The 24,986-nt window shown below is 43.4% G+C and overlaps 5 protein-coding genes across 10 annotated transcripts in view; 1 reads left to right on the top strand and 4 right to left on the bottom strand.

The window, feature by feature from the left end:
• Nucleotides 1–261: 261 nt before the first annotated feature.
• Nucleotides 262–7,419, top strand: LOC101063073 (CLOCK-interacting pacemaker). 6 transcript variants are annotated; one of them, XM_029848149.1, is made up of 7 exons: nucleotides 264–600; nucleotides 720–828; nucleotides 921–1,045; nucleotides 1,867–1,933; nucleotides 2,538–2,743; nucleotides 4,232–4,416; nucleotides 5,415–7,419. In XM_029848149.1, exons 4-7 carry the CDS (start codon nucleotides 1,929–1,931, stop codon nucleotides 6,642–6,644), a joined length of 1,626 nt encoding a protein of 541 aa, XP_029704009.1. In that variant the 5' UTR covers nucleotides 264–600; nucleotides 720–828; nucleotides 921–1,045; nucleotides 1,867–1,928; the 3' UTR covers nucleotides 6,645–7,419. The 6 variants fall into 6 exon arrangements, with proteins under 6 accessions (XP_029704010.1, XP_029704011.1, XP_029704009.1 ...); XM_029848150.1 differs by lacking the exon at nucleotides 720–828 and having other exon boundaries at nucleotides 262–600; nucleotides 863–1,045; nucleotides 2,534–2,743; XM_029848148.1 differs by having other exon boundaries at nucleotides 720–1,045.
• An 8,065-nt stretch (nucleotides 7,420–15,484) lies between these two features.
• LOC115252614 (uncharacterized) lies at nucleotides 15,485–17,528 on the bottom strand. The gene has a single exon (XM_029848155.1). It carries the CDS (start codon nucleotides 17,431–17,433, stop codon nucleotides 16,321–16,323), a length of 1,113 nt encoding a protein of 370 aa, XP_029704015.1. The 5' UTR covers nucleotides 17,434–17,528; the 3' UTR covers nucleotides 15,485–16,320.
• A 2,083-nt stretch (nucleotides 17,529–19,611) lies between these two features.
• On the bottom strand, nucleotides 19,612–20,275 carry LOC115252616 (uncharacterized protein PF11_0207-like; the record flags this gene model as incomplete). The annotated part of the gene is made up of 2 exons (XM_029848157.1): nucleotides 20,252–20,275; nucleotides 19,612–20,125 (listed from the first exon to the last, which is right to left on the bottom strand). Coding segments are annotated over exons 1-2 (522 nt in total), but the record flags the coding sequence as incomplete, so codon positions are not given.
• Nucleotides 20,276–22,236: 1,961 nt separating this feature from the next.
• LOC115252615 (chromosome partition protein Smc-like) lies at nucleotides 22,237–23,461 on the bottom strand. The gene has a single exon (XM_029848156.1). It carries the CDS (start codon nucleotides 23,365–23,367, stop codon nucleotides 22,351–22,353), a length of 1,017 nt encoding a protein of 338 aa, XP_029704016.1. The 5' UTR covers nucleotides 23,368–23,461; the 3' UTR covers nucleotides 22,237–22,350.
• A 1,512-nt stretch (nucleotides 23,462–24,973) lies between these two features.
• LOC115252723 (uncharacterized protein PF11_0207-like) overlaps nucleotides 24,974–24,986 on the bottom strand; it is a gene marked incomplete at its 5' end in the record, with an annotated part of 7,095 nt that continues 7,082 nt past the window's right edge. Inside the window, one exon of the mRNA XM_029848645.1 lies at nucleotides 24,974–24,980. Coding sequence (XP_029704505.1) covers nucleotides 24,974–24,980 — 7 coding nt within the window. The remainder of the gene's footprint in view (nucleotides 24,981–24,986) is intronic.

Here is a 24,986-nt window from a genome sequence, read left to right on the forward strand (position 1 = left end):
GGAATTGTATTTTAATCACATGTAAACACGTCATCGTTCGAGTCAAGTCACGACCGTCCACGGGCGACGGTGTCCAGGTCCAACATTTCCAACAGCATTTAAATGCATCATAGTGGCTCCTCGTACCGAGTGCGAACCTCACGTGGACTCTCGACGTCGCCACATAAACACGTGTCCCGGCACGCGATTGGCTAAACTATTTCTGTTGCGTCACCGCCGCGCGCTGACACCTTAATTAATATTTAGATAGAGAGGGCGTGGCTACGCTGCCAACATCATGGGTGATGGATTCTTTCTGGACCTGATCACAGTGCATGTGTTTCCTCACCAGTGAGGACACCCCGGCGGACAAGCAGCTCCCTTCAACTATCTATCTATCTATCTATCTATCTATCTATCTATCTATCTATCTATCTATCTATCTATCTATCTATCTATCTATCTATCTATCTATCTATCTAATGAGATAGTTTTCCAGGATGAACTTATAAAATGAAGGGACTAGAAGAGGAGGGAAGATGGTCCGTGTGGAACTGTTGTGTTCTGCTGCTGCAAGTCAGAGTTTTCCTGCTGTCCTCCCTTCCTGTGACTAGAATACAGGTGAGTCAACTCTCTTTATGCACCCCTTTTTTTAAAAATACGATCTGTATTTTGTCGTGTGCACGTGTCTTCTGGATCGACTGAAAGCTGCAATAATCCCTTGTTGGCTGTTTTAAAAGGCGACTTCCACATCGCCGAGGGGTGGTATGGATTTACAGCACTCTTTCTTTGAGCAACAGCAGCAGCGTATTACGTAACGCTCGGGGTGGGAGTGTACCATCTTATCAGGTTCTTGCTGCTCATCTCCATGTGCATGCTGCAGTGTTTACACAGGAGGCTTTGGCGAAACACATGACAAACACAACCTCCCCCGTGAACAGGCTGGCTCTTCTTCCCCTGCTGCTTTTTGTCTCACTCTGCTGGACGCCTGGTTCAGCAGTGCTGCCGTGATCCTCAGAGGAAGAGAGGAACGTATATTTATCCACTTGCTCTTTACTCTTTTAGGGTGAGTTGCCCAATTTTGATGACTGGCGTGACGTCTGTGTTCCTACAAGCACAACACTTTCCTTCGGGATGTTGAGGCGGCGTGCCATCAGGACTAGTACCTACGTGTACTCGCCAAGTTTCGTGGAAGATCCTTGATTGAAAGATGATTATTTTTTTGTAGTTGTTGTAGTTGTTGTAGTCTTAGTGACTCTGATCCTCTCTCATCGTTGGGGTCTGACATCGGTGTTTCCCCACATCCAATAATAACACATTTCTTTCTGCAGTTCTGTCTTTCGCTGTGTGGAAGTTGTGATGGAGGGGCTGATGTTGTCATTGGCCAACATTTAACCTCATTGCTTTAGGAAACGTTTCATGTTTGCCTGAGTTCCTAACCTGTCGCCATTGTGCAACAGCCCGTCTGTTCTGTTTGTCAGAATGTGAGTAATGGAGAAATCAGCTGTTGCCTGATCAGTAAAGACCAGTCAGACCACGCGTCCCGGCCTCTCCACCACACATGATGTGGAGGAGAGTCATCCTCTATTTGCCTCTATGAAGACCTCCTTTAGAGTCATCTGCCTTTGACTATATTTCATGCATTTTCTGTGGCAGTTGAGCAACAATCAAAAACAGGGGCCAGCAACCCGCTCCTGGGAGGACCCTAATCCAGCCAGGTCTTCTGTCCTACCAGGTAGACGCTGGCTTTCATTGGGTTTCCAGTGACCTGGGCGTTGTCCTGGTAGGACAGAAAACCCGGCTGGATCGGGGTCCTCCCAGGAGCGGGTTGCTGACCCCTGCTATCAAGCCTCTGCTCCAAATCAAGTAATCTTGTTTCTTCTTCAGAGCCTCCTCTGGAATGACTCGTTTTTCCAGCGTAAGATATAAGACGACGGCCTAAAAGAGGCATGCAGTAAGTATCTGTTGTGTAGTGCCGAGTGGTGCGCATTACTGATCAGTTACATTTATCTATACATTGTTATTCTACAATCTCGTGGGTTTAGCAAAGACTTAACCTTCACAGTTTGTTGTCTATTAACAAATAAATGAGAGTATGGCCGACATAAAGTTGATTTACTCACTTTCAGAGCAAGTCAACGCTGGGGGCCTTAAGCAGCTCCTTCAGCAGCAGACTGTTACACCCACGGTGTAAAAGGGAACGTTCCCGCAGGTCATTTATCCCAACTGCCGTCAGATTGTACAATATTCACAACTCTTAATGTAGCACCAATAACCCAGGGTTGGCGTATTTGCACTAACTAATCATCCTACCTCTGGAATGTCTTATTTGCACATCTTATTTGCACCTTCATTTTTCCTTCGGTACATAATTTTTAATTTCTGTATATACTGTATAATGTACCTAGTAATGTACATAATATAAGAGTCTTATTCTTTTTGTACTTTTCTGTATTGTACACCACGGGCTACCGCTGTAACGTGTAATTTCCCCGATGTGGGATCAATAAAGTTTTTTATCCTTATCTTTATCCTTTTGCTGACTCTTATGTTGACAGGTCTACGATGCCGAAAGAACAAGGGCGTTTTTGGGAGGAGACTCCCCACTGCAGTTCAAAAACTGCTAAGAATAAGAGTAACAGTGCAACTCTGCAGGCTGCCCTGAGCAGCATCCACAGGGACCAGTCAGGAATGGGCGACAGGAACGCCCACATGGTGCTCTGTGACGGAGAGAAAGACTCCGAAAAAGACTCGGGCTACTCAGGTAATCACATGACCAGTCACATGCATGCTAGGCCTGCACATTTGATTCTGGGGTTTCAGTTATGACTACTGGCAGTGTTATTGATGATACGCGCTGAAAGATTGTGGACTAATATTGCTATTTGGTCTCCTCTTTACGCCGATCATGTAAACCCCAACAACAGTGAAAGCTAGATGGGTCCATCGGTCACTCGCCATAGTCACGCTTTATTCAACTGAAGTACAACCAACTAGTTACTTGTAGAAGGCAATTACTGGACTGAAGTAACTGGAAGACAAACTTCATTTAGGCGTTTTTAAGCTTTGAGTATTTGTTTTTATTAGGGCTTTTTTAAATACAACATCTCAATGTTTTACAATTACCAAGCAAAGTTTGGCTAAACTTGCCAGGTGATCCTGAGCAGTAATTTACTGCAGGAACCTTCTACCTTCACTCAGGTTTACTGACTTTCTGCTCTTCCAGCTGTTTCAGAGCTCAGATTGGGGGGGTTTCATGCAGTTTCTCTTGTGTTTTGGCTTCGTTTGATCCGTTGGCGCTCACGGAGCTGATGCAATACGCCGAAACATAGTGGGTAAACAGGATAATCGGCTGGACTTTCCCGCTCGGTTACGTAAGACTTTGTCTTCGGCATTAGCGGATTCAGACGTTTTTTGCTGCTTTTGCTTTTGGAGGGTTTGCTGGGTCGCCGTCTTTGACAGTTACAGGCTGAAATGCAGGACAGCTTTATTCGCCTGTGATGTCCGAGTTAAATATATTGGTGTTAGTTTATTTTGGGAGTCAAGCAGGTCGCCAGCAAATTCAGCAAAGAGACATATCGCCTTTTTATGGGGGAGGGGTATCCGTGTTAAGTGTCCTCATAGTCTCATATGAGCTGCCTTAGCTGAATAACAAGGCCACCATGAGATCAATAAAGTTCATCTTATCCTATCTGACAAAAGGGAAAATGGACAGAATGCTAACAGCCTCTGTGGTGACGTGACAGGAATCCCACATACTCTACGGCTGGGTTGGAGGTGTCAGTCTAAACGATGCTCAGGAACCTGACTTCTCAGGCCCTGAAAGTCTGGTAACGGCGCATGCACGCATGCAGGGAATCATCGCCAAATTCTGGAGGATAATCTGGCTCAGCCTGCATGAGAACTACCGCTGTTTGGTTCCTAGCAAGACACCGAACAGCGGTTTAGAGCGAAGGCTGCAGAAAAGGTTCAGAGATCACGATGTGAATGTTGTGGCCTGACTGGGAGGGATCCACAGGCGTTGCAGGTCAGGTGCAACGTGTGCTGCACTAGTGACTTTGGAACGTGCAGAATGAATTTTTAGGAGGTTTTGAAGGTGTATTTAAAAGAGCTCCAAGATTTTTTTTTTGTCTTTGTCACCTTTGAAGTTTAATTACAGGGATCAGATGCTGTTTTGAGACATTCCTATTTGTGCATCTTTCTCCTCACGTGTTCCGTCTCACTCCTGCTCCTGGGGGTCTCTGTCCTTCAGAGACCGGCTCTGAGTCTGTGCACACTGATTTGAACGATGAGCACAAAGGCATCCGCACCGCTGCCAGAGACAACAGAGAAGGCTTCAAGTGTGACAACAACGTTGTGATTGCTACAGGCTGCAACATGGCTCCTTATGAGGACTTCACACCCATTTACATCATTAAGAACCTGGTAGTAAAACCGGTGAGATGTACAGTTTCACACTGTCCTGGTCCACCTTTTTGCAATGTGGTTTCCATTTTTGTTCTTTGTAGATTATATATAAGTTTGTTTTTCATCTTAAATTTTTCGAGGTGTGAAAAATAAAATATTACACCTCCTGTTCATAAACAGGCTCAGGACACCTACAGATTGTAGGGCCCCTGGTGCTGGGTTTTGGTGGGAGAACTCGGTCGTCTCTTTGCTCTGGTTAAAAGCTCCTCGGAGGGTAGTGTCAGTCTTTAACACTGTCGCTGTGGCCTTCAGCTCACCTCAATGGTTAATATGTCATGTGTCATCTAGTGGCTTAAATCTAGTTAAATCTAGACTCTTCTCCCGGTCTCAACACATTTGTGTAGCTTATTTCATCAATGTCGTGGATTGAAAGTGTTTGTTATTTTGCTGATGTATGAGCGAATGTAATGGAGATGAAAATTTAAAGCAGAAATTTGGTTCCGGCAGCACCAACTCCTGCCAACAGGGGGTGCTGCAGCAGAACGAAGCAAGCGTAACTGTCGAAGTATAGCATTATAAAAAAGGATTTGCATCATAGCTGCTATATGCAGTGTTGTCTCATTTAAAGAAAAATGTGAAATATGTTTAGCAATACGATAAAAACGTCTTCAGGTGGTTGGAGTGGCTCTGACTGGGCCCGCCCCGGTATCCCTTGATCAATCCCAATGTCAGACAGACGGAAGTGACAGCAGATTCCAGTTAAGGCTTATGATGATGTACCCTCCATAAAGTTAGTTTCAAGTTAGCAGCCTTATCTTGTTTCAGGCTACACTTGTCATGGTGGATGGAGGCCATCATTGAGGGTTACTCATTCATTATTAGTCATTAGAATGAAAAACTCCTCTTTGATTTTGTTTCCTACTCCCTTTGTGACTTTAACCTCCTTCCTATTTTTTCTTTTTTTTATTCTTTACTGGGTCCAAATGCTGCTTACACAACACCCTGCTCACAACCTCCTGGTGGTACAGTCTCAGTCGGAACAGCTTCTCCATGGCTCCCTAGCATGGGGCGGCGGCTGGCAAGGCTTGGACAACCCCAAAACACCCACCCAGTACCTGCTGATCCAGCAGCCAGCCATTGCTGTCCCCTCATCTTCCACCCTGTCTCCATCCAGTGGGGCTGCACCACAAATGAGGAAAGGCGGCAATCGCTGCAAACAGAGCCACAGCAGCAAGACCTCATACCTGCCCATCCTTAACTCTTACCCTCGCATCGCCCCCCATCCTAGGAAGGACAGCTCTGAGGGGAAGGGAGCCAGCGTTGTTGAAGCAGCGAAGGAGGGGGGCAGTGAAGGGCAGCACCAGAGCAAGAGAGTGTGCATTGAGGGAGAGAAAAGAGAGGCAGTATCCACCACCACTGGCCTCCCGAAACCCCAGCAGCATCACAGGGTCAAAGGAAGGGTGAGGGACAATTTCAGCAGCTCGTTGCACCTCTCGCTTCCCAGCCACTCTGCTGGTTCCTCTCAACACAAGCATCAGCATCACCAACACCATCCGGGACCAGGCTCTGACAGCGTGGGCTCACCGTCTGTCTCCAGCTCCCAGACGCCATCGCCGCCTTCTTCCTCTAGCTCGCCCTCATCTTCGTCTCCTCCGTCCTCATCTCCACCTTCTTCCATAACTCACAGCCCGCGGTGCCCAGCTCCGGACAGCTCATCCTCGCGTCATCGTCGCTTCCAGAACACCGCGGAGGTTCTGAACCAGTCGGGCCTGCTGGCCATTGCACTTCGCACCAAGGAGCTGCTGAAGCAGAACGCTGCTACTGACAGAGAGATTGCCCAGCTCCATCAGCACACCCATCTTCTGTGCCAGGTAGTCCAGAGCAGTCAGAACAAATGTCATCAAGGCTCTTCCAGCCTGGACCAGCTTTTGCAGACCATGGCTGAGTCTGGCTGCTACCCCAGGTTAGAGTTAAATCAGGTGAAAGTGCTCAGCAGCGACTCCAGACAGGACAAGAGAATAATTGAGGAGGACAGTAGCGTCAAACTGACTGAGCCGCACCAGCGCCCCACCCAGGTGGTGTCCCTGCACAGCACAGACGATGGAATAGCTCCACCATCTCCACTCTTCGCTCCCTCACCTGATGCTGAGGAACTGGAGCGTGGCGGCAGCTTTCTGGACACAATGTCCATCCCCATTAGCTATTCCACGTGTGGTTCGGATCACTTCAATCAGCTCAGTGCTTTGCCAGGGACTTGAGTGCACAACAACCCCGTTCTCCTCCCAGCTTCCCAGTGACTGCATCCCTGAGAGGAGAACCTGTGGTGCAGCTTCACATTTACTCATTTGAACCACGTCACAGTGAGGCGGTGATTTTCTTGTAATGACATCGTTAATTATGAATATTTCTGGTATTTTCAGCTGCACGAGCTGGTCACAGTCACATTGTCACCTTTGGAAATCCAATATACAGGAAAAAAATACAGGAATTCAGTAGAACACGATGAGCTGTAGTACGTTAGAGGATATTAACTAAACAATGAAGCGGATATTCAAATGATTGCCAATTAACATACCAAATTAGTAAATGAAACCTGAGAATAGTAGAGTAAAGGCTGACTGAGCCAGTGACACCTCTGCTGCTCAACAACAACGTGCTTTTAGGAGTTGTCTCATTTTGGCATCGCAATGATTGAAAGCGACACGTTTTAGCCACACAAACCTCTGACTGTTATTGTATTTTTTTTAGGGTTTTTTCCACCAGATGTTGTTTTACAGTTCAATATCCACTTTGAATTTTTTTATGTGTTGAAATTTTGCTGCATCCCTATCATTAACGCCACTCAGTCATCCCATATATAATACGTTATTGACAGAAACACACGCACCATATTAGGCATTTTTCAGCTCACTCTGTGTTTTGAAGCATTTTGCTTTATTTAGACTTTTCCTACATTACCAGAACATTAACTGCTTTCACTGCTACTGACACAAAGAAAGGAAAATCTACGAATAAACTTTAAAATGTTGCAAATGAACTCAGTTCCTTTATAAATATAGATGAGTGTTTGAATCTATTTCTTTTATTCCTTCAGGATTTTGCCCTGTGATGAAGTGCTGTGGTTGAATCAGTGAATCCTGTTGATTCCCTCTAGAGTTGCCACGAACAACTATTTAAAGATAGATCAAAACATCTAAAAAAAAAAAAAAAGCTTTCATAAACAACTGCATATTTCGATTAAGCTCATTTTAATCTAAGAACAAAAGCCCAGGACTTGAAGAGGTGGGACACAGGAGAAGGTGTCGCAGGTGGAACACACAGATGCTGGGCTCCACCTGCACACACCTGCACACTGAGGCTCAAGAGGAAGAGTTTTTAACTGCTGACTGCTGAGGCTCTCAGCCTTTGGTCGGGCTCCTTCTTGACGCGTTGTTTCAGGAAGAAGCTCTCAGACGCTGCCCGGTCGAACACCGCCCCCTACTGGTATACCCGCGATCATTACGTTATTCAACAGTAATTCTGAGGTAACTAAAAGTTCTTCATCCCCTTCATATTTCTCTTTGAAATGCTGATTTACAATTTAGGTTAGCTGCGATTATATTTAGGAACATTTGCCTGTTGCATACGATGTATGTTTATGCTTTAAGACAAATTGCAGGTGGCATAAACGATGAATAAACATCCTACAATTTTGGCAAGGAGATGCAATTCTACCTTTCAGCCTTTAGTGGACACTGAACCCCAAGTGCCAATGCAATGAGGTGGGCACTCATTCAGGGTTGTACCCTGCCTCTGCCTCTCTGGAGTGGGACAGGCTCCAGCACCCATTCTGTGGCCCAAAAGGGATGCAGTGGCCAACGGAAAAAAAAAAAAAAACCCTTCCATTCCTTTATTTTTAATATATATATATATAGGTGAACCGGTTCCTGGTGCAGTTTGGTGGCCTGGTCCCACGTGAGGCCATGGTACAGCTCTCAACACAGCTGAGGCAAGTGGTTGCCTACTGGCTGCAGAGCCTGGAATTGTTTCTGCTTAAACTCAAGGGACAATGGACAGATCCTCCCTGCTTTGTACCCCCATCAGTCTTTTTTAACAATTACTGTAATAGACAGACAGGTTTGATGTTAGAGATGAAAGCTTTGTTAACATTAAACACCAAACTTAATAAATTACATGTTTGCAGTTCAATTTAAAAACACAGACAATAGGTATATCAACAGTAACTATGGCTTGTGAAAGGGAATTTAGCACTCTAGAGAAAGATATGCTAGAAGCACTTTCCTCAGAATATCAAACGCAGCAGCTCGACAACATGACAGAAAAAGATCCAGATTTGTGTCACATGTCAGACACTGAATTTCAGTCCCACGATTGCAAAGATGATGCATCTGGAGCCCAGCAGACACTCGCAGAGGCTGTGAAGGACATACTCAACGATCAGCCCGAGTACGTCTCAGTGAACTCACCAAACATGTCAGAGTTTGAATATCAACTGTTGAAGTCCAGCAGTGCCAAGGATCTTCAGAAGGTGGCCTCTGAGATCAGTGCAGAGATAGTACGGTCCAAGCACCGCCTCGTCTCACAGGCTAATTCAAAATGTTGGAAAATGGTTGAAGAAAAACTCAAGGCCTTCTCCTTTTGTAAATACGTCAAAGAGTCAATTTTGAACTTGTGGGCGGCACTTAAGAAAAAATGCAACCACTCATCAAATCAAGAGGAGGGACTACAGAAGGCCTTGGAGGAAGCAGAATTGTTGGTGGAGTCAATGTCCAAAGTTAAGGGAGGTAGGACGTTAGATGAGAAGAAAAACTGTCAAGAATTCTTCCAAAAAGCTGTCCATAACTTTGATACAGAGGCGCACAAAAAAATCTGCAGCCAGCTAAGTGACATTATATTACAGCACTTGGGTACTGAGAGAAACATGAAAAACAACATCAACAAACACATGGACGCCTTTATAAAAGATATGTATAAATTTGCCCAAGCTCAGACACAACAGCAGAAGGACCACGGAGTTGTACAAATGGCACTGGAAAGGATTGAGGAAGCTACCGACAATCTTTCTATATCCCCTCTATGGCTGCCTAAAGAAAGCCTCACCAGTGAAAGTGATGAAGACGATGCAGACAGCCTTCTACCCTCCTTAGAACCATTTGAAGAGAGGAACCACATTTCCAATAACCTGGCAGTACAACTTACTTGCGAAATGTTGGGCAATCTGTTGCCTCATGTGCCTGCAAAGACACTGAACGGCATCATCTCCAAAATGAAGATAATGCTCATGAAAGAATTTGCAAGTGTGGATATTCCCTTCACAATAACTGAAGACCACATCAGACTAACTGTCAAGGCTGTGTTCAAAGAGCTGCGCGAGAAGATGGGGAGGAAAGGCTGGATAAGGCTAAACTTTGTGTTAGACTGGCAGTACGATTCCATCATCAAAAGCACCATGAAACATCTGCAAGCTTGCCAAGAAAAGAATAAATTCATATCCTTTTTCAAGAATATCTTCAAGTTCAGAGCCTGGCCTGTTTAAACCGTCCTAAAAAAGACGCAGCTTCTTTGGAAACATGCTGAATGTCATGAGTTCCAGCACCTGAGCCACCAATGATAAGACAACTACTGCCTCAGATGGCGTTCCTAACAAGACAGGCAAATGGAGAACACAGAAGCTGGCTGAAAAATGACATCTTCATCATCAATTGGAAAGATATGAACAGATCAACTGTTATAATGGAGAAATCCTGGAGTCTTTTTCTGGCTTATATTGATAGACCAAGCTGTGTGATCACTGTGACCTGTGCAACACAAGATTGAGCTGATGTGTCTTTATTTTTAAAATAATTTCATATATTTTTATTTTATTTAGGATTGTTTTCTGTGTTCATTTAGATTTTATTAAAACAAATAAACAACAACAAAAAAACACCTGAGCTCAGTCTGTAGGGGACTCGGCTAAGAAGTGGAGGGTTCCTGGTTCAAGTGCCAGCGCAGACAAAACATGAAAGGCGTAGAAGGGGTAGGCTAATGGACACCTTCAGAGCACTGCTTGAGGTACTCTTGAGCAAGGCACTGAACCCCAAGTGCCCATGCAATGAGGTGGGCACTCATTCAGGGTTGTACCCTGCCTCTGCCTCTCTGGAGTGGGATAGGCTCCAGCACCCATTTTGTGGCCCAAAAGGGATGTAGTGGCCAGCGGCGAAAAAAAAACAAACCCTTCCATTCCTTTATTTTTAATATATATATAGGTGAACCGGTTCCTGGTGCAGTTTGGTGGCCTGGTCCCACGTGGGGCCATGGCACAGCTCTCAACACAGCTGAGGCAAGTGGTTGCCTACTGGCTGCAGTAGGCAATTGTTTCTGCTTAAACTCAAGGGACAATGGACAGATCCTCCCTGCTTTGTACCCCCATCAGTCTTTTTTAACAATTACTGTAATAGACAGACAGGTTGATGTTAGAGATGAAAGCTTTGTTGACATTAAACACCAAACTTAATAAATTACATGTTTGCGGTTCAATTTAAAAACACAGACAATAGGTATATCAACAGTAACTATGGCTTGTGAAAGGAAATTTAGCACTCTAGAGAAAGATATGCTAGAAGCACTTTCCTCAGAATATCAAACGCAGCAGCTCGACAACATGACAGAAAAAGATCCAGATTTGTGTCACATGTCAGACACTGAATTTCAGTCCCACGATTGCAAAGATGATGCATCTGGAGCCCAGCAGACGCTCGCAGAGGCTGTGAAGGACATACTCAGCGATCAGCCCGAGTACGTCTCAGTGAACTCACCAAACATGTCAGAGTTTGAATATCAACTGTTGAAGTCCAGCACTGCCAAGGATCTTCAGAAAGTGGCCTCTGAGATCAGTGCAGAGATAGTACGGTCCAAGCACCGCCTCGTCTCACAGGCTAATTCAAAATGTTGGAAAATGGTTGAAGAAAAACTCAAGGCCTTCTCCTTTTGTAAATACGTCAAAGAGTCAATTTTGAACTTGTGGGCGGCACTTAAGAAAAAATGCAACCACTCATCAAATCAAGAGGAGGGACTACAGAAGGCCTTGGAGGAAGCAGAATTGTTGGTGGAGTCAATGTCCAAAGTTAAGGGAGGTAGGACGTTAGATGAGAAGAGAAACTGTCAAGAATTCTTCCAAAAAGTTGTCCATAACTTTGATACAGAGGCGCACAAAGAAATCTGCAGCCAGCTAAGTGACATTATATTACAGCACTTGGGTACTGAGAGAAACATGAAAAACAACATCAACAAACACATGGACGCCTTTATAAAAGATATGTATAAATTTGCCCAAGCTCAGACACAACAGCAGAAGGACCACGGAGTTGTAAAAATGGCACTGGAAAGGATTGAGGAAGCTACCGACAATCTTTCTATATCCCCTCTATGGCTGCCTAAAGAAAGCCTCACCAGTGAAAGTGATGAAGACGATGCAGACAGCCTTCTACCCTCCTTAGATCCATTTGAAGAGAGGAACCGCATTTCCAATAACCTGGCAGTACAACTTACTTGCGAAATTTTGGGCAATCTGTTGCCTCATGTGCCTGCAAAGACACTGAACGACATCATCTCCAAAATGAAGATAATGCTCATGAAAGAATTCGCAAGTGTGGATATTCCCTTCACAATAACTGAAGACCACATCAGACTAACTGTCAAGGCTGTGTTCAAAGAGCTGCGCGAGAAGATGGGGAGGAAAGGCTGGATAAGGCTAAACTTTGTGTTAGACTGGCAGTACGATTCCATCATCAAAAGCACCATGAAACATCTGCAAGCTTGCCAAGAAAAGAATAAATTCATATCCTTTTTCAAGAATATCTTCAAGTTCAGAGCCTGGCCTGTTTAAACCGTCCTAAAAAAGACGCAGCTTCTTTGGAAACATGCTGAATGTCATGAGTTCCAGCACCTGAGCCACCAATGATAAGACAACTACTGCCTCAGATGGCGTTCCTAACAAGACAGGCAAATGGAGAACACAGAAGCTGGCTGAAAAATGACATCTTCATCATCAATTGGAAAGATATGAACAGATCAACTGTTATAATGGAGAAATCCTGGAGTCTTTTTCTGGCTTATATTGATAGACCAAGCTGTGTGATCACTGTGACCTGTGCAACACAAGATTGAGCTGATGTGTCTTTATTTTTAAAATAATTTCATATATTTTTATTTTATTTAGGATTGTTTTCTGTGTTCATTTAGATTTATTAAAACAAATAAACAACAACAAAAAAACACCTGAGCTCAGTCTGTAGGGGACTCGGCTAAGAAGTGGAGGGTTCCTGGTTCAAGTGCCAGCGCAGACAAAACATGAAAGGCGTAGAAGGGGTAGGCTAATGGACACCTTCAGAGCACTGCTTGAGGTACTCTTGAGCAAGGCACTGAACCCCAAGTGCCCATGCAATGAGGTGGGCACTCATTCAGGGTTGTACCCTGCCTCTGCCTCTCTGGAGTGGGATAGGCTCCAGCACCCATTTTGTGGCCCAAAAGGGATGTAGTGGCCAGCGGCGAAAAAAAAACAAACCCTTCCATTCCTTTATTTTTAATATATATATAGGTGAACCGGTTCCTGGTGCAGTTTGGTGGCCTGGTCCCACGTGGGGCCATGGCACAGCTCTCAACACAGCTGAGGCAAGTGGTTGCCTACTGGCTGCAGTAGGCAATTGTTTCTGCTTAAACTCAAGGGACAATGGACAGATCCTCCCTGCTTTGTACCCCCATCAGTCTTTTTTAACAATTACTGTAATAGACAGACAGGTTTGATGTTAGAGATGAAAGCTTTGTTGACATTAAACACCAAACTTAATAAATTACATGTTTGCGGTTCAATTTAAAAACACAGACAATAGGTATATCAACAGTAACTATGGCTTGTGAAAGGAAATTTAGCACTCTAGAGAAAGATATGCTAGAAGCACTTTCCTCAGAATATCAAACGCAGCAGCTCGACAACATGACAGAAAAAGATCCAGATTTGTGTCACATGTCAGACACTGAATTTCAGTCCCACGATTGCAAAGATGATGCATCTGGAGCCCAGCAGACGCTCGCAGAGGCTGTGAAGGACATACTCAGCGATCAGCCCGAGTACGTCTCAGTGAACTCACCAAACATGTCAGAGTTTGAATATCAACTGTTGAAGTCCAGCACTGCCAAGGATCTTCAGAAAGTGGCCTCTGAGATCAGTGCAGAGATAGTACGGTCCAAGCACCGCCTCGTCTCACGGCTAATTCAAAATGTTGGAAAATGGTTGAAGAAAAACTCAAGGCCTTCTCCTTTTGTAAATACGTCAAAGAGTCAATTTTGAACTTGTGGGCGGCACTTAAGAAAAAATGCAACCACTCATCAAATCAAGAGGAGGGACTACAGAAGGCCTTGGAGGAAGCAGAATTGTTGGTGGAGTCAATGTCCAAAGTTAAGGGAGGTAGGACGTTAGATGAGAAGAGAAACTGTCAAGAATTCTTCCAAAAAGTTGTCCATAACTTTGATACAGAGGCGCACAAAGAAATCTGCAGCCAGCTAAGTGACATTATATTACAGCACTTGGGTACTGAGAGAAACATGAAAAACAACATCAACAAACACATGGACGCCTTTATAAAAGATATGTATAAATTTGCCCAAGCTCAGACACAACAGCAGAAGGACCACGGAGTTGTAAAAATGGCACTGGAAAGGATTGAGGAAGCTACCGACAATCTTTCTATATCCCCTCTATGGCTGCCTAAAGAAAGCCTCACCAGTGAAAGTGATGAAGACGATGCAGACAGCCTTCTACCCTCCTTAGATCCATTTGAAGAGAGGAACCGCATTTCCAATAACCTGGCAGTACAACTTACTTGCGAAATTTTGGGCAATCTGTTGCCTCATGTGCCTGCAAAGACACTGAACGACATCATCTCCAAAATGAAGATAATGCTCATGAAAGAATTCGCAAGTGTGGATATTCCCTTCACAATAACTGAAGACCACATCAGACTAACTGTCAAGGCTGTGTTCAAAGAGCTGCGCGAGAAGATGGGGAGGAAAGGCTGGATAAGGCTAAACTTTGTGTTAGACTGGCAGTACGATTCCATCATCAAAAGCACCATGAAACATCTGCAAGCTTGCCAAGAAAAGAATGAATTCATATCCTTTTTCAAGAATATCTTCAAGTTCAGAGCCTGGCCTGTTTAAACCGTCCTAAAAAAGACGCAGCTTCTTTGGAAACATGCTGAATGTCATGAGTTCCAGCACCTGAGCCACCAATGATAAGACAACTACTGCCTCAGATGGCGTTCCTAACAAGACAGGCAAATGGAGAACACAGAAGCTGGCTGAAAAATGACATCTTCACCATCAATTGGAAAGATATGGCCTTCTACAAGAAGGCCATGAGCAGACTCTATTTCCTCAGGAGACTCAGGTCCTTCAGTGTTTGCAGCAGGATGCTCCACATGTTCTACCAGTCTGTCATGGCTAGCACCATCTTCTTTGCTGCAGTGTGCTGGGGTGCAGGCATTAAAGCAAAGGATGCCAACAGACTTAACAAACTCATCAAAAAGGCAGGGTCTGTTGTTGGCTGTAAACTTGCAAACTTGGATGAGGTGGTGAGGGACAGGATGGTGTTGAAACTGCGGACAATCATGGACAATCCCTCCCACCCCCTCCATAACACAGTGGACAAATTGAGAAGCAGCTTCAGCAACAGACTCCTGCAGACTCGCTGCTCTAAGGAACGGTACAGGAAGTCATTCCTGCCGTCTGCCATTACACTGTATAATTCATTCTTCTCTGTCAGAGCTGTGCTCTCTTGACTGGATGTATGCATCAGCTTACATATTTACTTTTGTAAATATGCTTATAATTTATTCTTGTCTTTATATGTATGCCCAGGTTCTAATCTTATTTGTATTTTATTTATTCTATTCTATACTTTGTAAATACACCTGCTGCCATTTGTGCCTATACACTATAGTTATATTCCTCCATGTGTAGGCTGCTATTATAATTCAATTTCTCTACGGAGATGAATAAAGTAAATCTTGAATCTTGAATATGAACGGATCAACTGTTATAATGGAGAAATCCTGGAGTCTTTTCAATCGGTCAATCAATTTTTATTTATTTAGCATCACTAGACAACACATCACTCATACACTCGTCAGAAAAATATTCACTCTTATTAAGGATTATTCTTGTCAAATTTGTTTTTCTGTCTCTAAAGCAATACCTGTAAAGAAATACCTAAGTCTCTTCAAAGAAGACAAAGTTCTGTTCCTGAGTCTTCCACCAAATATGTAACCTTGTTCGATGACCTGCTTCAAGTCGACGTTAGAAGTTAGTGTGATGTGGAAGTTCACACTTGTACTTGTGATATGACCATAATGACATAAGTAAAATTATAATAATAATAGTGGTGATCATAAAATCTAGTAATAATAATGAGGTTTACAAATCGTAATAAAGTTTAGAATCTAAAGTGGAGGTGCGACTTGTTCAGGCAACACACTAAATATTGTGAGTCCATACAAACGTACAATAAATTCTAGGAAAATTGAGTTTATTTGACAGACAAAGTTGAGGTTTTTGCATTAACATGTATCAGAACTCAGTAGAGAATATTGAAACCACACAACAGCAAACATAAATTCAAAAAGGAATACAAAGGGAAGCCTGATATTATAGTCTGTGCAGGTAATTCAGGTGTATATATTGTTTATACCCCATCACAGTTTTATTTGCTACTTAAGCACTTCTGGTTAGATGCTAACTGCATTTCGTTGCCTTGTACTTGTGACATGTGTAATGACAATAAAGTTGAATCTAATCTAATCTAATTCAATGTCTTCATATGAAATAAGCGTGAGAAATGCTTTTTAACGTTTTAAAGAGCAGGAAAGTAAATATTTTGGAAGCAACATTTGAGGACTCTCATTGTTCTTCCGTGTCCACCTGCTTACAGCAGGCACAGCAATGGCAACAGCAGCGATAGCAGTAGCGCCTGAGCTGACCGAAGAGTCCACTGTTCATCGCTGGAGACAGTTGTCCTTCTGGAACTATTCCTCCAGAACTTTGTGCACTTAGTGGAACTTTTGCATTCAAACTAGGTGCATCCAACTGGACGGTTTGATTGGCTTTGTCACTTACTGGAATTTTTCCATACATTGTTTCTTTTCCCTGGAGTTTGTCAATTTCATGGAGCAACTGAGCCTTAAGTTGTTGGAGCTCTGCGTGTTTTTGATTGAGAGTTTTGCAGCCACTTGTGAGGTCACTCTGAAATGTTCTCTTTTTATATTCCTCTGCTTTGCTTAACCATGATCTCTTAATAAAGTCATTGACAACCTTCAGTCGTTTTTCCAGATTGCTTTTCATCTCTTGACTTCGACGCTTCATGGAATCAATGTCCTTGCGTTCAGCTTTGGTCTCTTTCCACATTGTAACAAAAGAATCTCTTTTGAATAATGTCCCATCCAAACAATCATCCTCCTTTGATCCTGCCTTATCCGTTGTCATAAACCTGTTATACTCCACTCTGTCCTCAACACAGTCAGACAAAACTTGCTTTTCTGGGAGCTTTTCCACCAATAATGGTTCACTCCCAAATTCAGTTTGTATTGCTTCGTCAACCTTTACTTTCAGCAAAGGTTGCCTCTCTTTTTTGAGGATGTTACAGTAAGAGGCGATCCTATTTTTCTCTTCAATAATCTCATCACACCTTCGTTGCAAAGCTGCATTAAAATCAAGCGTAGACTTGATTTCTTCTATTAGTTTGTCCAAATTCAATTTAAAACCTGCATTTGTTTTTTCAAGAAAGATTTGAAGATTAATTCTGTTTCTTTCAATTAAATGTAGAATTTTGGCTAGACTGGGATCAAAATCTTCTTTTTGGCTTGATTCTTTAGACATTGTTAGACTATTATTAAGATGTAATTCTTTGAATTCTTCTTCTCTTTCATTCATGGCTTTAATTTCTGCCCATTCAACTTCTATTCTGTTCTTTTCACTTAGTAAGACTTCTCTGTCTCTGTCCGTGACGTTCTTCATGTCCTCCAGCTGTTTTCTTTCACTCTCAATGTCTTGTTTTGTTCTCCTGAGTTGTTCCTTCAGCACCTCCAGTTCTTGTCTTTCTTCTGCCACTGCAGTCTTGCTGGTTTCCATTTCTTGTTGCAGTTTTGTTTCCATGATGTTCTTCATTTCCTCCAGCTGTTTTCTTTCACTCTCAATGTCTTGTTTTGATCTCCTGAGTTGTTCCTTCAGCTCCTCCAGTCCTTGTCTTTCTTCTGCCACTGCAGTCTTGCTGGTTTCCATTTCTTGTTGCAGTTTTGTTTCCATGACGTTCTTCATTTCCTCCAGCTGTTTTCTTTCACTCTCAATGTCTTGTTTTGCTCTCCTGAGTTGTTCCTTCAGCTCCTCCAGCTCTTGTCTTTCTTTTGCCACTGCAGTCTTGCTGGTTTCCATGGCATTCTTCATGTACTCCAGCTGTTTTCTTTCACTCTCAACGTCTTGTTTTGATCTCCTGAGTTGTTCCTTCAGCTCCTCCAGCTCTTGTCTTTCTTCTGCCACTGCAGTCTTGCTGGTTTCCATGACGTTCTTCATTTCCTCCAGCTGTTTTCTTTCACTCTCAACGTCTTGTTTTGATCTCCTGAGTTTTTCCTTCAGCTCCTCCAGTCCTTGTCTTTCTTCTGCCACTGCAGTCTTGCTGGTTTCCATTTCTTGTTGCAGTTTTGTTTCCATGACGTTCTTCATTTCCTCCAGCTGTTTTCTTTCACTCTCAATGTCTTGTTTTGCTCTCCTGAGTTGTTCCTTCAGCTCCTCCAGCTCTTGTCTTTCTTTTGCCACTGCAGTCTTGCTGGTTTCCATTTCTTGTTGCAGTTTTGTTTCCATGACGTTCTTCATTTCCTCCAGCTGTTTTCTTTCACTCTCAATGTCTTTCTTTTCTTTCCTGAGTCGCTCCTTCAGCTCCTCTAGTTCTTGTCTTTCTTCTGCCACTGCAGTCTTGCTGGTTTCCATGACATTCTTCATGTCCTCCAGCTGTTTTCTTTCACTCTCAATGTCTTGTTTTGATCTCCTGAGTTTTTCCTTCAGCTCCTCCAGTCCTTGTCTTTCTTCTGCCACTGCAGTCTTGCTGGTTTCCATTTCTTGTTGCAGTTTTGTTTCCATGACGTTCTTCATTTCCTCCAGCTGTTTTCTTTCACTCTCAATGTCTTGTTTTGCTCTCCTGAGTTGTTCCTTCAGCTCCTCCAGCTCTTGTCCTTCTTTTGCCACTGCAGTCTTGCTGGTTTCCATGGCATTCTTCATGTCCTCCAGCTGTTTTCTTTCACTCTCAATGTCTTGTTTTGCTCTCCTGAGTTTTTCCTTCAGCTCCTCCAGTTCTTGTCTTTCTTCTGCCACTGCAGTCTTGCTGGTTTCCATTTCTTGTTGCAATTTTGTTTCCATGATGTTCTTCATGTCCTCCAGCTGTTTTCTTTCACTCTCAACATCTTGTTTTGATCTCCTGAATTGTTCCTTCAGCTCCTCCAGCTCTTGTCTTTCTTCTGCCACTGCAGTCTTGCTGTTTTCCATGACGTTCTTCATTTCCTCCAGCTGTTTTCTTTCACTCTCAATGTCTTGTTTTGCTCTCCTGAGTTGTTCCTTCAGCTCCTCCAGCTCTTGTCCTTCTTTTGCCACTGCAGTCTTGCTGGTTTCCATGGCATTCTTCATGTCCTCCAGCTGTTTTCTTTCACTCTCAATGTCTTGTTTTGATCTCCTGAGTTGTTCCTTCAGCTCCTCCAGCTCTTGTCTTTCTTCTGCCACTGCAGTCTTGCTGTTTTCCATGACGTTCTTCATTTCCTCCAGCTGTTTTCTTTCACTCTCAATGTCTTTCTTTTCTTTCCTGAGTTGCTCCTTCAGCTCCTCTAGTTCTTGTCTTTCTTCTGTCACTGCAGTCTTGCTGGTTTCCATGACGTTCTTCATTTCCTCCAGCTGTTTTCTTTCACTCTCAATGTCTTGTTTTGATCTCCTGAGTTTTTCCTTCAGCTCCTCCAGTCCTTGTCTTTCTTCTGCCACTGCAGTCTTGCTGGTTTCCATTTCTTGTTGCAGTTTTGTTTCCATGACGTTCTTCATTTCCTCCAGCTGTTTTCTTTCACTCTCAATGTCTTGTTTTGCTCTCCTGAGTTGCTCCTTCAGCTCCTCTAGTTCTTGTCTTTCTTCTGTCACTGCAGTCTTGCTGGTTTCCATGACGTTCTTCATTTCCTCCAGCTGTTTTCTTTCACTCTCAATGTCTTTCTTTTCTTTCCTGAGTTGCTCCTTCAGCTCCTCCAGTCCTTGTCTTTCTTCTGCCACTGCAGTCTTGCTGGTTTCCATTTCTTGTTGCAATTTTGTTTCCATGATGTTCTTCATGTCCTCCAGCTGTTTTCTTTCACTCTCAACATCTTGTTTTGATCTCCTGAATTGTTCCTTCAGCTCCTCCAGCTCTTGTCTTTCTTCTGCCACTGCAGTCTTGCTGTTTTCCATGACGTTCTTCATTTCCTCCAGCTGTTTTCTTTCACTCTCAATGTCTTTCTTTTCTTTCCTGAGTTGCTCCTTCAGCTCCTCTAGTTCTTGTCTTTCTTCTGTCACTGCAGTCTTGCTGGTTTCCATGACGTTCTTCATTTCCTCCAGCTGTTTTCTTTCAATCTCAATGTCTTGCTTTTCTCTCCTGAGGTGTTCCTTAAGCTCCTCTAGTTCTTGTCTTTCTTCTGCCACTGCAGTCTTGCTGGTTTCCATGACGTTCTTCATGTCCTCCAGCTGTTTTCTTTCACTCTCAATGTCTTGTTTTGATCTCCTGAGTTGTTCCTTCAGCTCCTCCAGTTCTTGTCTTTCTTCTGCCACTGCAGTCTTGCTGGTTTCCATTTCTTGTTGCAGTTTTGTTTCCATGACGTTCTTCATTTCCTCCAGCTGTTTTCTTTCACTCTCAATGTCTTGTTTTGCTCTCCTGAGTTGTTCCTTCAGCTCCTCCAGCTCTTGTCTTTCTTTTGCCACTGCAGTCTTGCTGGTTTCCATTTCTTGTTGCAGTTTTGTTTCCATGACGTTCTTCATTTCCTCCAGCTGTTTTCTTTCACTCTCAATGTCTTTCTTTTCTTTCCTGAGTCGCTCCTTCAGCTCCTCTAGTTCTTGTCTTTCTTCTGCCACTGCAGTCTTGCTGGTTTCCATGACATTCTTCATGTCCTCCAGCTGTTTTCTTTCACTCTCAATGTCTTGTTTTGATCTCCTGAGTTTTTCCTTCAGCTCCTCCAGTCCTTGTCTTTCTTCTGCCACTGCAGTCCTTGCTGGTTTCCATTTCTTGTTGCAGTTTTGTTTCCATGACGTTCTTCATTTCCTCCAGCTGTTTTCTTTCACTCTCAATGTCTTGTTTTGCTCTCCTGAGTTGTTCCTTCAGCTCCTCCAGCTCTTGTCCTTCTTTTGCCACTGCAGTCTTGCTGGTTTCCATGGCATTCTTCATGTCCTCCAGCTGTTTTCTTTCACTCTCAATGTCTTGTTTTGATCTCCTGAGTTGTTCCTTCAGCTCCTCCAGCTCTTGTCTTTCTTCTGCCACTGCAGTCTTGCTGGTTTCCATTTCTTGTTGCAGTTTTGTTTCCATGACGTTCTTCATGTCCTCCAGCTGTTTTCTTTCACTCTCAATGTCTTGTTTTGCTCTCCTGAGTTTTTCCTTCAGCTCCTCCAGTTCTTGTCTTTCTTCTGCCACTGCAGTCTTGCTGTTTTCCATGACGTTCTTCATTTCCTCCAGCTGTTTTCTTTCACTCTCAATGTCTTTCTTTTCTTTCCTGAGTTGCTCCTTCAGCTCCTCCAGTCCTTGTCTTTCTTCTGCCACTGCAGTCTTGCTGGTTTCCATTTCTTGTTGCAATTTTGTTTCCATGATGTTCTTCATGTCCTCCAGCTGTTTTCTTTCACTCTCAACATCTTGTTTTGATCTCCTGAATTGTTCCTTCAGCTCCTCCAGCTCTTGTCTTTCTTCTGCCACTGCAGTCTTGCTGTTTTCCATGACGTTCTTCATTTCCTCCAGCTGTTTTCTTTCACTCTCAATGTCTTTCTTTTCTTTCCTGAGTTGCTCCTTCAGCTCCTCTAGTTCTTGTCTTTCTTCTGTCACTGCAGTCTTGCTGGTTTCCATGACGTTCTTCATTTCCTCCAGCTGTTTTCTTTCAATCTCAATGTCTTGCTTTTCTCTCCTGAGGTGTTCCTTAAGCTCCTCTAGTTCTTGTCTTTCTTCTGCCACTGCAGTCTTGCTGGTTTCCATGACGTTCTTCATTTCCACCAGCTGTTTTCTTTCACTCTCAATGTCTTGCTTTTCTCTCCTGAGTTGTTCCTTCAGCTCCTCCAGCTCTTGTCTTTCTTTTGCCACAGCAGTCTTGCTGGTTTCCATGGCATTCTTCATGTCCTCCAGCTGTTTTCTTTCACTCTCAACATCTTGTTTTGATCTCCTGAGTTGTTCCTTCAGCTCCTCCAGTTCTTGTCTTTCTTCTGCCACTGCAGTCTTGCTGGTTTCCATTTCTTGTTGCAATTTTGTTTCCATGATGTTCTTCATGTCCTCCAGCTGTTTTCTTTCACTCTCAACATCTTGTTTTGATCTCCTGAGTTGTTCCTTCAGCTCCTCCAGTTCTTGTCTTTCTTCTGCCACTGCAGTCTTGCTGGTTTCCATTTCTTGTTGCAATTTTGTTTCCATGATGTTCTTCATGTCCTCCAGCTGTTTTCTTTCACTCTCAACATCTTGTTTTGCTCTCCTGAGTTTTTCCTTCAGCTCCTCCAGTTCTTGTCTTTCTTCTGCCACTGCAGTCTTGCTGTTTTCCATGACGTTCTTCATTTCCTCCAGCTGTTTTCTTTCACTCTCAATGTCTTTCTTTTCTTTTCTGAGTTGCTCCTTCAGCTCCTCCAGTCCTTGTCTTTCTTCTGCCACTGCAGTCTTGCTGGTTTCCATTTCTTGTTGCAATTTTGTTTCCATGATGTTCTTCATGTCCTCCAGCTGTTTTCTTTCACTCTCAACATCTTGTTTGATCTCCTGAATTGTTCCTTCAGCTCCTCCAGCTCTTGTCTTTCTTCTGCCACTGCAGTCTTGCTGGTTTCCATGACGTTCTTCATTTCCTCCAGCTGTTTTCTTTCACTCTCAATGTCTTGCTTTTCTCTCCTGAGTTGTTCCTTCAGCTCCTCCAGCTCTTGTCTTTCTTTTGCCACAGCAGTCTTGCTGGTTTCCAGTTGTTGTTGCAGTTTTGTGAGATCATTTTCTTTGACTTGTTGTTCTCTTTCTTTCAAGGTGATGGTGTTCAGAGCAATTACAAGCTTCTCTCTGTCTGATTGAACCTGAAGAATCACATCTTTAATGATGCTGTTCTGTGTGTTGATGTCAAACAATAGATTGTCTGCTTGCCCTGTCTTCTCTTGCAGCTCAGTCTTTAACTTCTCTAATTTGTCTTTACCCTCTTTCATAACTTGATACAACATATCAGACTGGATTTGTATGTTATTGTTTGTCATTTCTAACTTCAACCTGTTTTCAGTGAGCTTCTCATTTTCTCTGTTCACATCATTTCTTTCGTCTTCAATTTGCTTCTTCAAGACACAAAGAGTTTGATTTTCTAAGTCCAACTTTTGCTTCCATTGAGTTTTCATGGATTGTGTCTGGATGAACATATTTGACATTGTACTTATCAGGCTTTCCTTTTCCCTCTGGAATAAGTCCACACATGATCTGGCGTTTTCCATGCAACTATTTAGTTCTGTGAGCTTGTGCTCACATTCATTGGCCATCAACAGTAAATTGTCATTATCTTGTTGCATCTTTTCCAATTTGGTATTCAGGTTTTCACGTAACCTTTCTTTCATCTCTTCAAGTTTGTCTCTCAGGCTCTTTACCGACATCACTATTTTCTGCAGCTGATCTTCTCTCTTTATTATTTCCGCCCATTCAACTTCCATTCTGTTCTTTTCACTTAGTAAACCTTCTCTGTCTCTGTCCATGGCATTCTTCATGTCCTCCAGCTGTTTTCTTTCACTCTCAATGTCTTGTTTTGCTCTCCTGAGTTGTTCCTTCAGCTCCTCAAGCTCTTGTCTTTCTTTTGCCACTGCAGTCTTGCTGGTTTCCATGACGTTCTTCATTTCCTCCAGCTGTTTTCTTTCACTCTCAATGTCTTGCTTTTCTCTACTGAGTCGCTCCTTCAGCTCCTCTAGTTCTTGTCTTTCTTCTGCCACTGAAGTCTTGCTGTTTTCCATGACGTTCTTCATTTCCTCCAGCTGTTTTCTTTCACTCTCAATGTCTTGCTTTTCTCTCCTGAGGTGTTCCTTAAGCTCCTCTAGTTCTTGTCTTTCTTCTGCCACTGCAGTCTTGCTGGTTTCCATGACGTTCTTCATTTCCTTCAGCTGTTTTCTTTGTCTCTCAACATCTTGTTTTGATCTCCTGAGTTTTTCCTTCAGCTCCTCCAGTCCTTGTCTTTCTTCTGCCACTGCAGTCTTGCTGGTTTCCATGACGTTCTTCATTTCCTCCAGCTGTTTTCTTTCACTCTCAATGTCTTGCTTTTCTCTCCTGAGTTGTTCCTTCAGCTCCTCCAGCTCTTGTCTTTCTTTTGCCACAGCAGTCTTGCTGGTTTCCATGGCATTCTTCATGTCCTCCAGCTGTTTTCTTTCACTCTCAACGTCTTGTTTTGATCTCCTGAGTTGTTCCTTCAGCTCCTCCAGTTCTTGTCTTTCTTCTGCCACTGCAGTCTTGCTGGTTTCCATGACGTTCTTCATTTCCTCCAGCTGTTTTCTTTCATTCTCAATGTCTTGTTTTGTTCTCCTGAGTTGTTCCTTCAGCACCTCCAGTTCTTGTCTTTCTTCTGCCACTGCAGTCTTGCTGCTTTCCATTTCTTGTTGCAGTTTTGTTTCCATGATGTTCTTCATTTCCTCCAGCTGTTTTCTTTCACTCTCAATGTCTTGTTTTGATCTCCTGAGTTGTTCCTTCAGCTCCTCCAGTCCTTGTCTTTCTTCTGCCACTGCAGTCTTGCTGGTTTCCATTTCTTGTTGCAGTTTTGTTTCCATGACGTTCTTCATTTCCTCCAGCTGTTTTCTTTCACTCTCAATGTCTTGTTTTGCTCTCCTGAGTTGTTCCTTCAGCTCCTCCAGCTCTTGTCTTTCTTTGCCACTGCAGTCTTGCTGGTTTCCATGGCATTCTTCATGTACTCCAGCTGTTTTCTTTCACTCTCAACGTCTTGTTTTGATCTCCTGAGTTGTTCCTTCAGCTCCTCCAGTTCTTGTCTTTCTTCTGCCACTGCAGTCTTGCTGGTTTCCAGTGACGTTCTTCATTTCCTCCTCTGTTTTTCTTTCACTCTCAATGTCTTGTTTTGATCTCCTGAGTTTTTCCTTCAGCTCCTCCAGTCCTTGTCTTTCTTCTGCCACTGCAGTCTTGCTGGTTTCCATTTCTTGTTGCAGTTTTGTTTCCATGACGTTCTTCATGTCCTCCACTGTTTTTTTCACTCTCAATGTCTTGTTTTGCTCTCCTGAGTTTTTCCTTCAGCTCCTCCATTCTTGTCTTTCTTCTGCCACTGCAGTCTTGCTGTTTTCCATGACGTTCTTCATTTCCTCCAGCTGTTTTCTTTCACTCTCAATGTCTTTCT

The sequence above is a fragment of the Takifugu rubripes genome, chromosome 15 (genome assembly GCF_901000725.2).
Source record: "Takifugu rubripes chromosome 15, fTakRub1.2, whole genome shotgun sequence".
NCBI classification, from domain to species: Eukaryota; Metazoa; Chordata; class Actinopteri; order Tetraodontiformes; family Tetraodontidae; genus Takifugu; species Takifugu rubripes.

Bases quoted from the DNA above. Each gene is read 5' to 3' on its own strand.
- LOC101063073 (XM_029848148.1), top strand. The intron at 2,744-4,231 runs GTAATCACATGA...TCTGTCCTTCAG, and splicing joins AAAAGACTCGGGCTACTCAG to AGACCGGCTCTGAGTCTGTG. The intron at 4,417-5,414 runs GTGAGATGTACA...CTGGTGGTACAG, and splicing joins AGAACCTGGTAGTAAAACCG to TCTCAGTCGGAACAGCTTCT.
- LOC115252614 (XM_029848155.1), bottom strand. From the start codon at position 17,433: ATGAAGAACGTCACGGACAGAGACAGAGAAGTCTTACTAAGTGAAAAG.
- LOC115252615 (XM_029848156.1), bottom strand. From the start codon at position 23,367: ATGAAGAATGCCATGGACAGAGACAGAGAAGGTTTACTAAGTGAAAAG.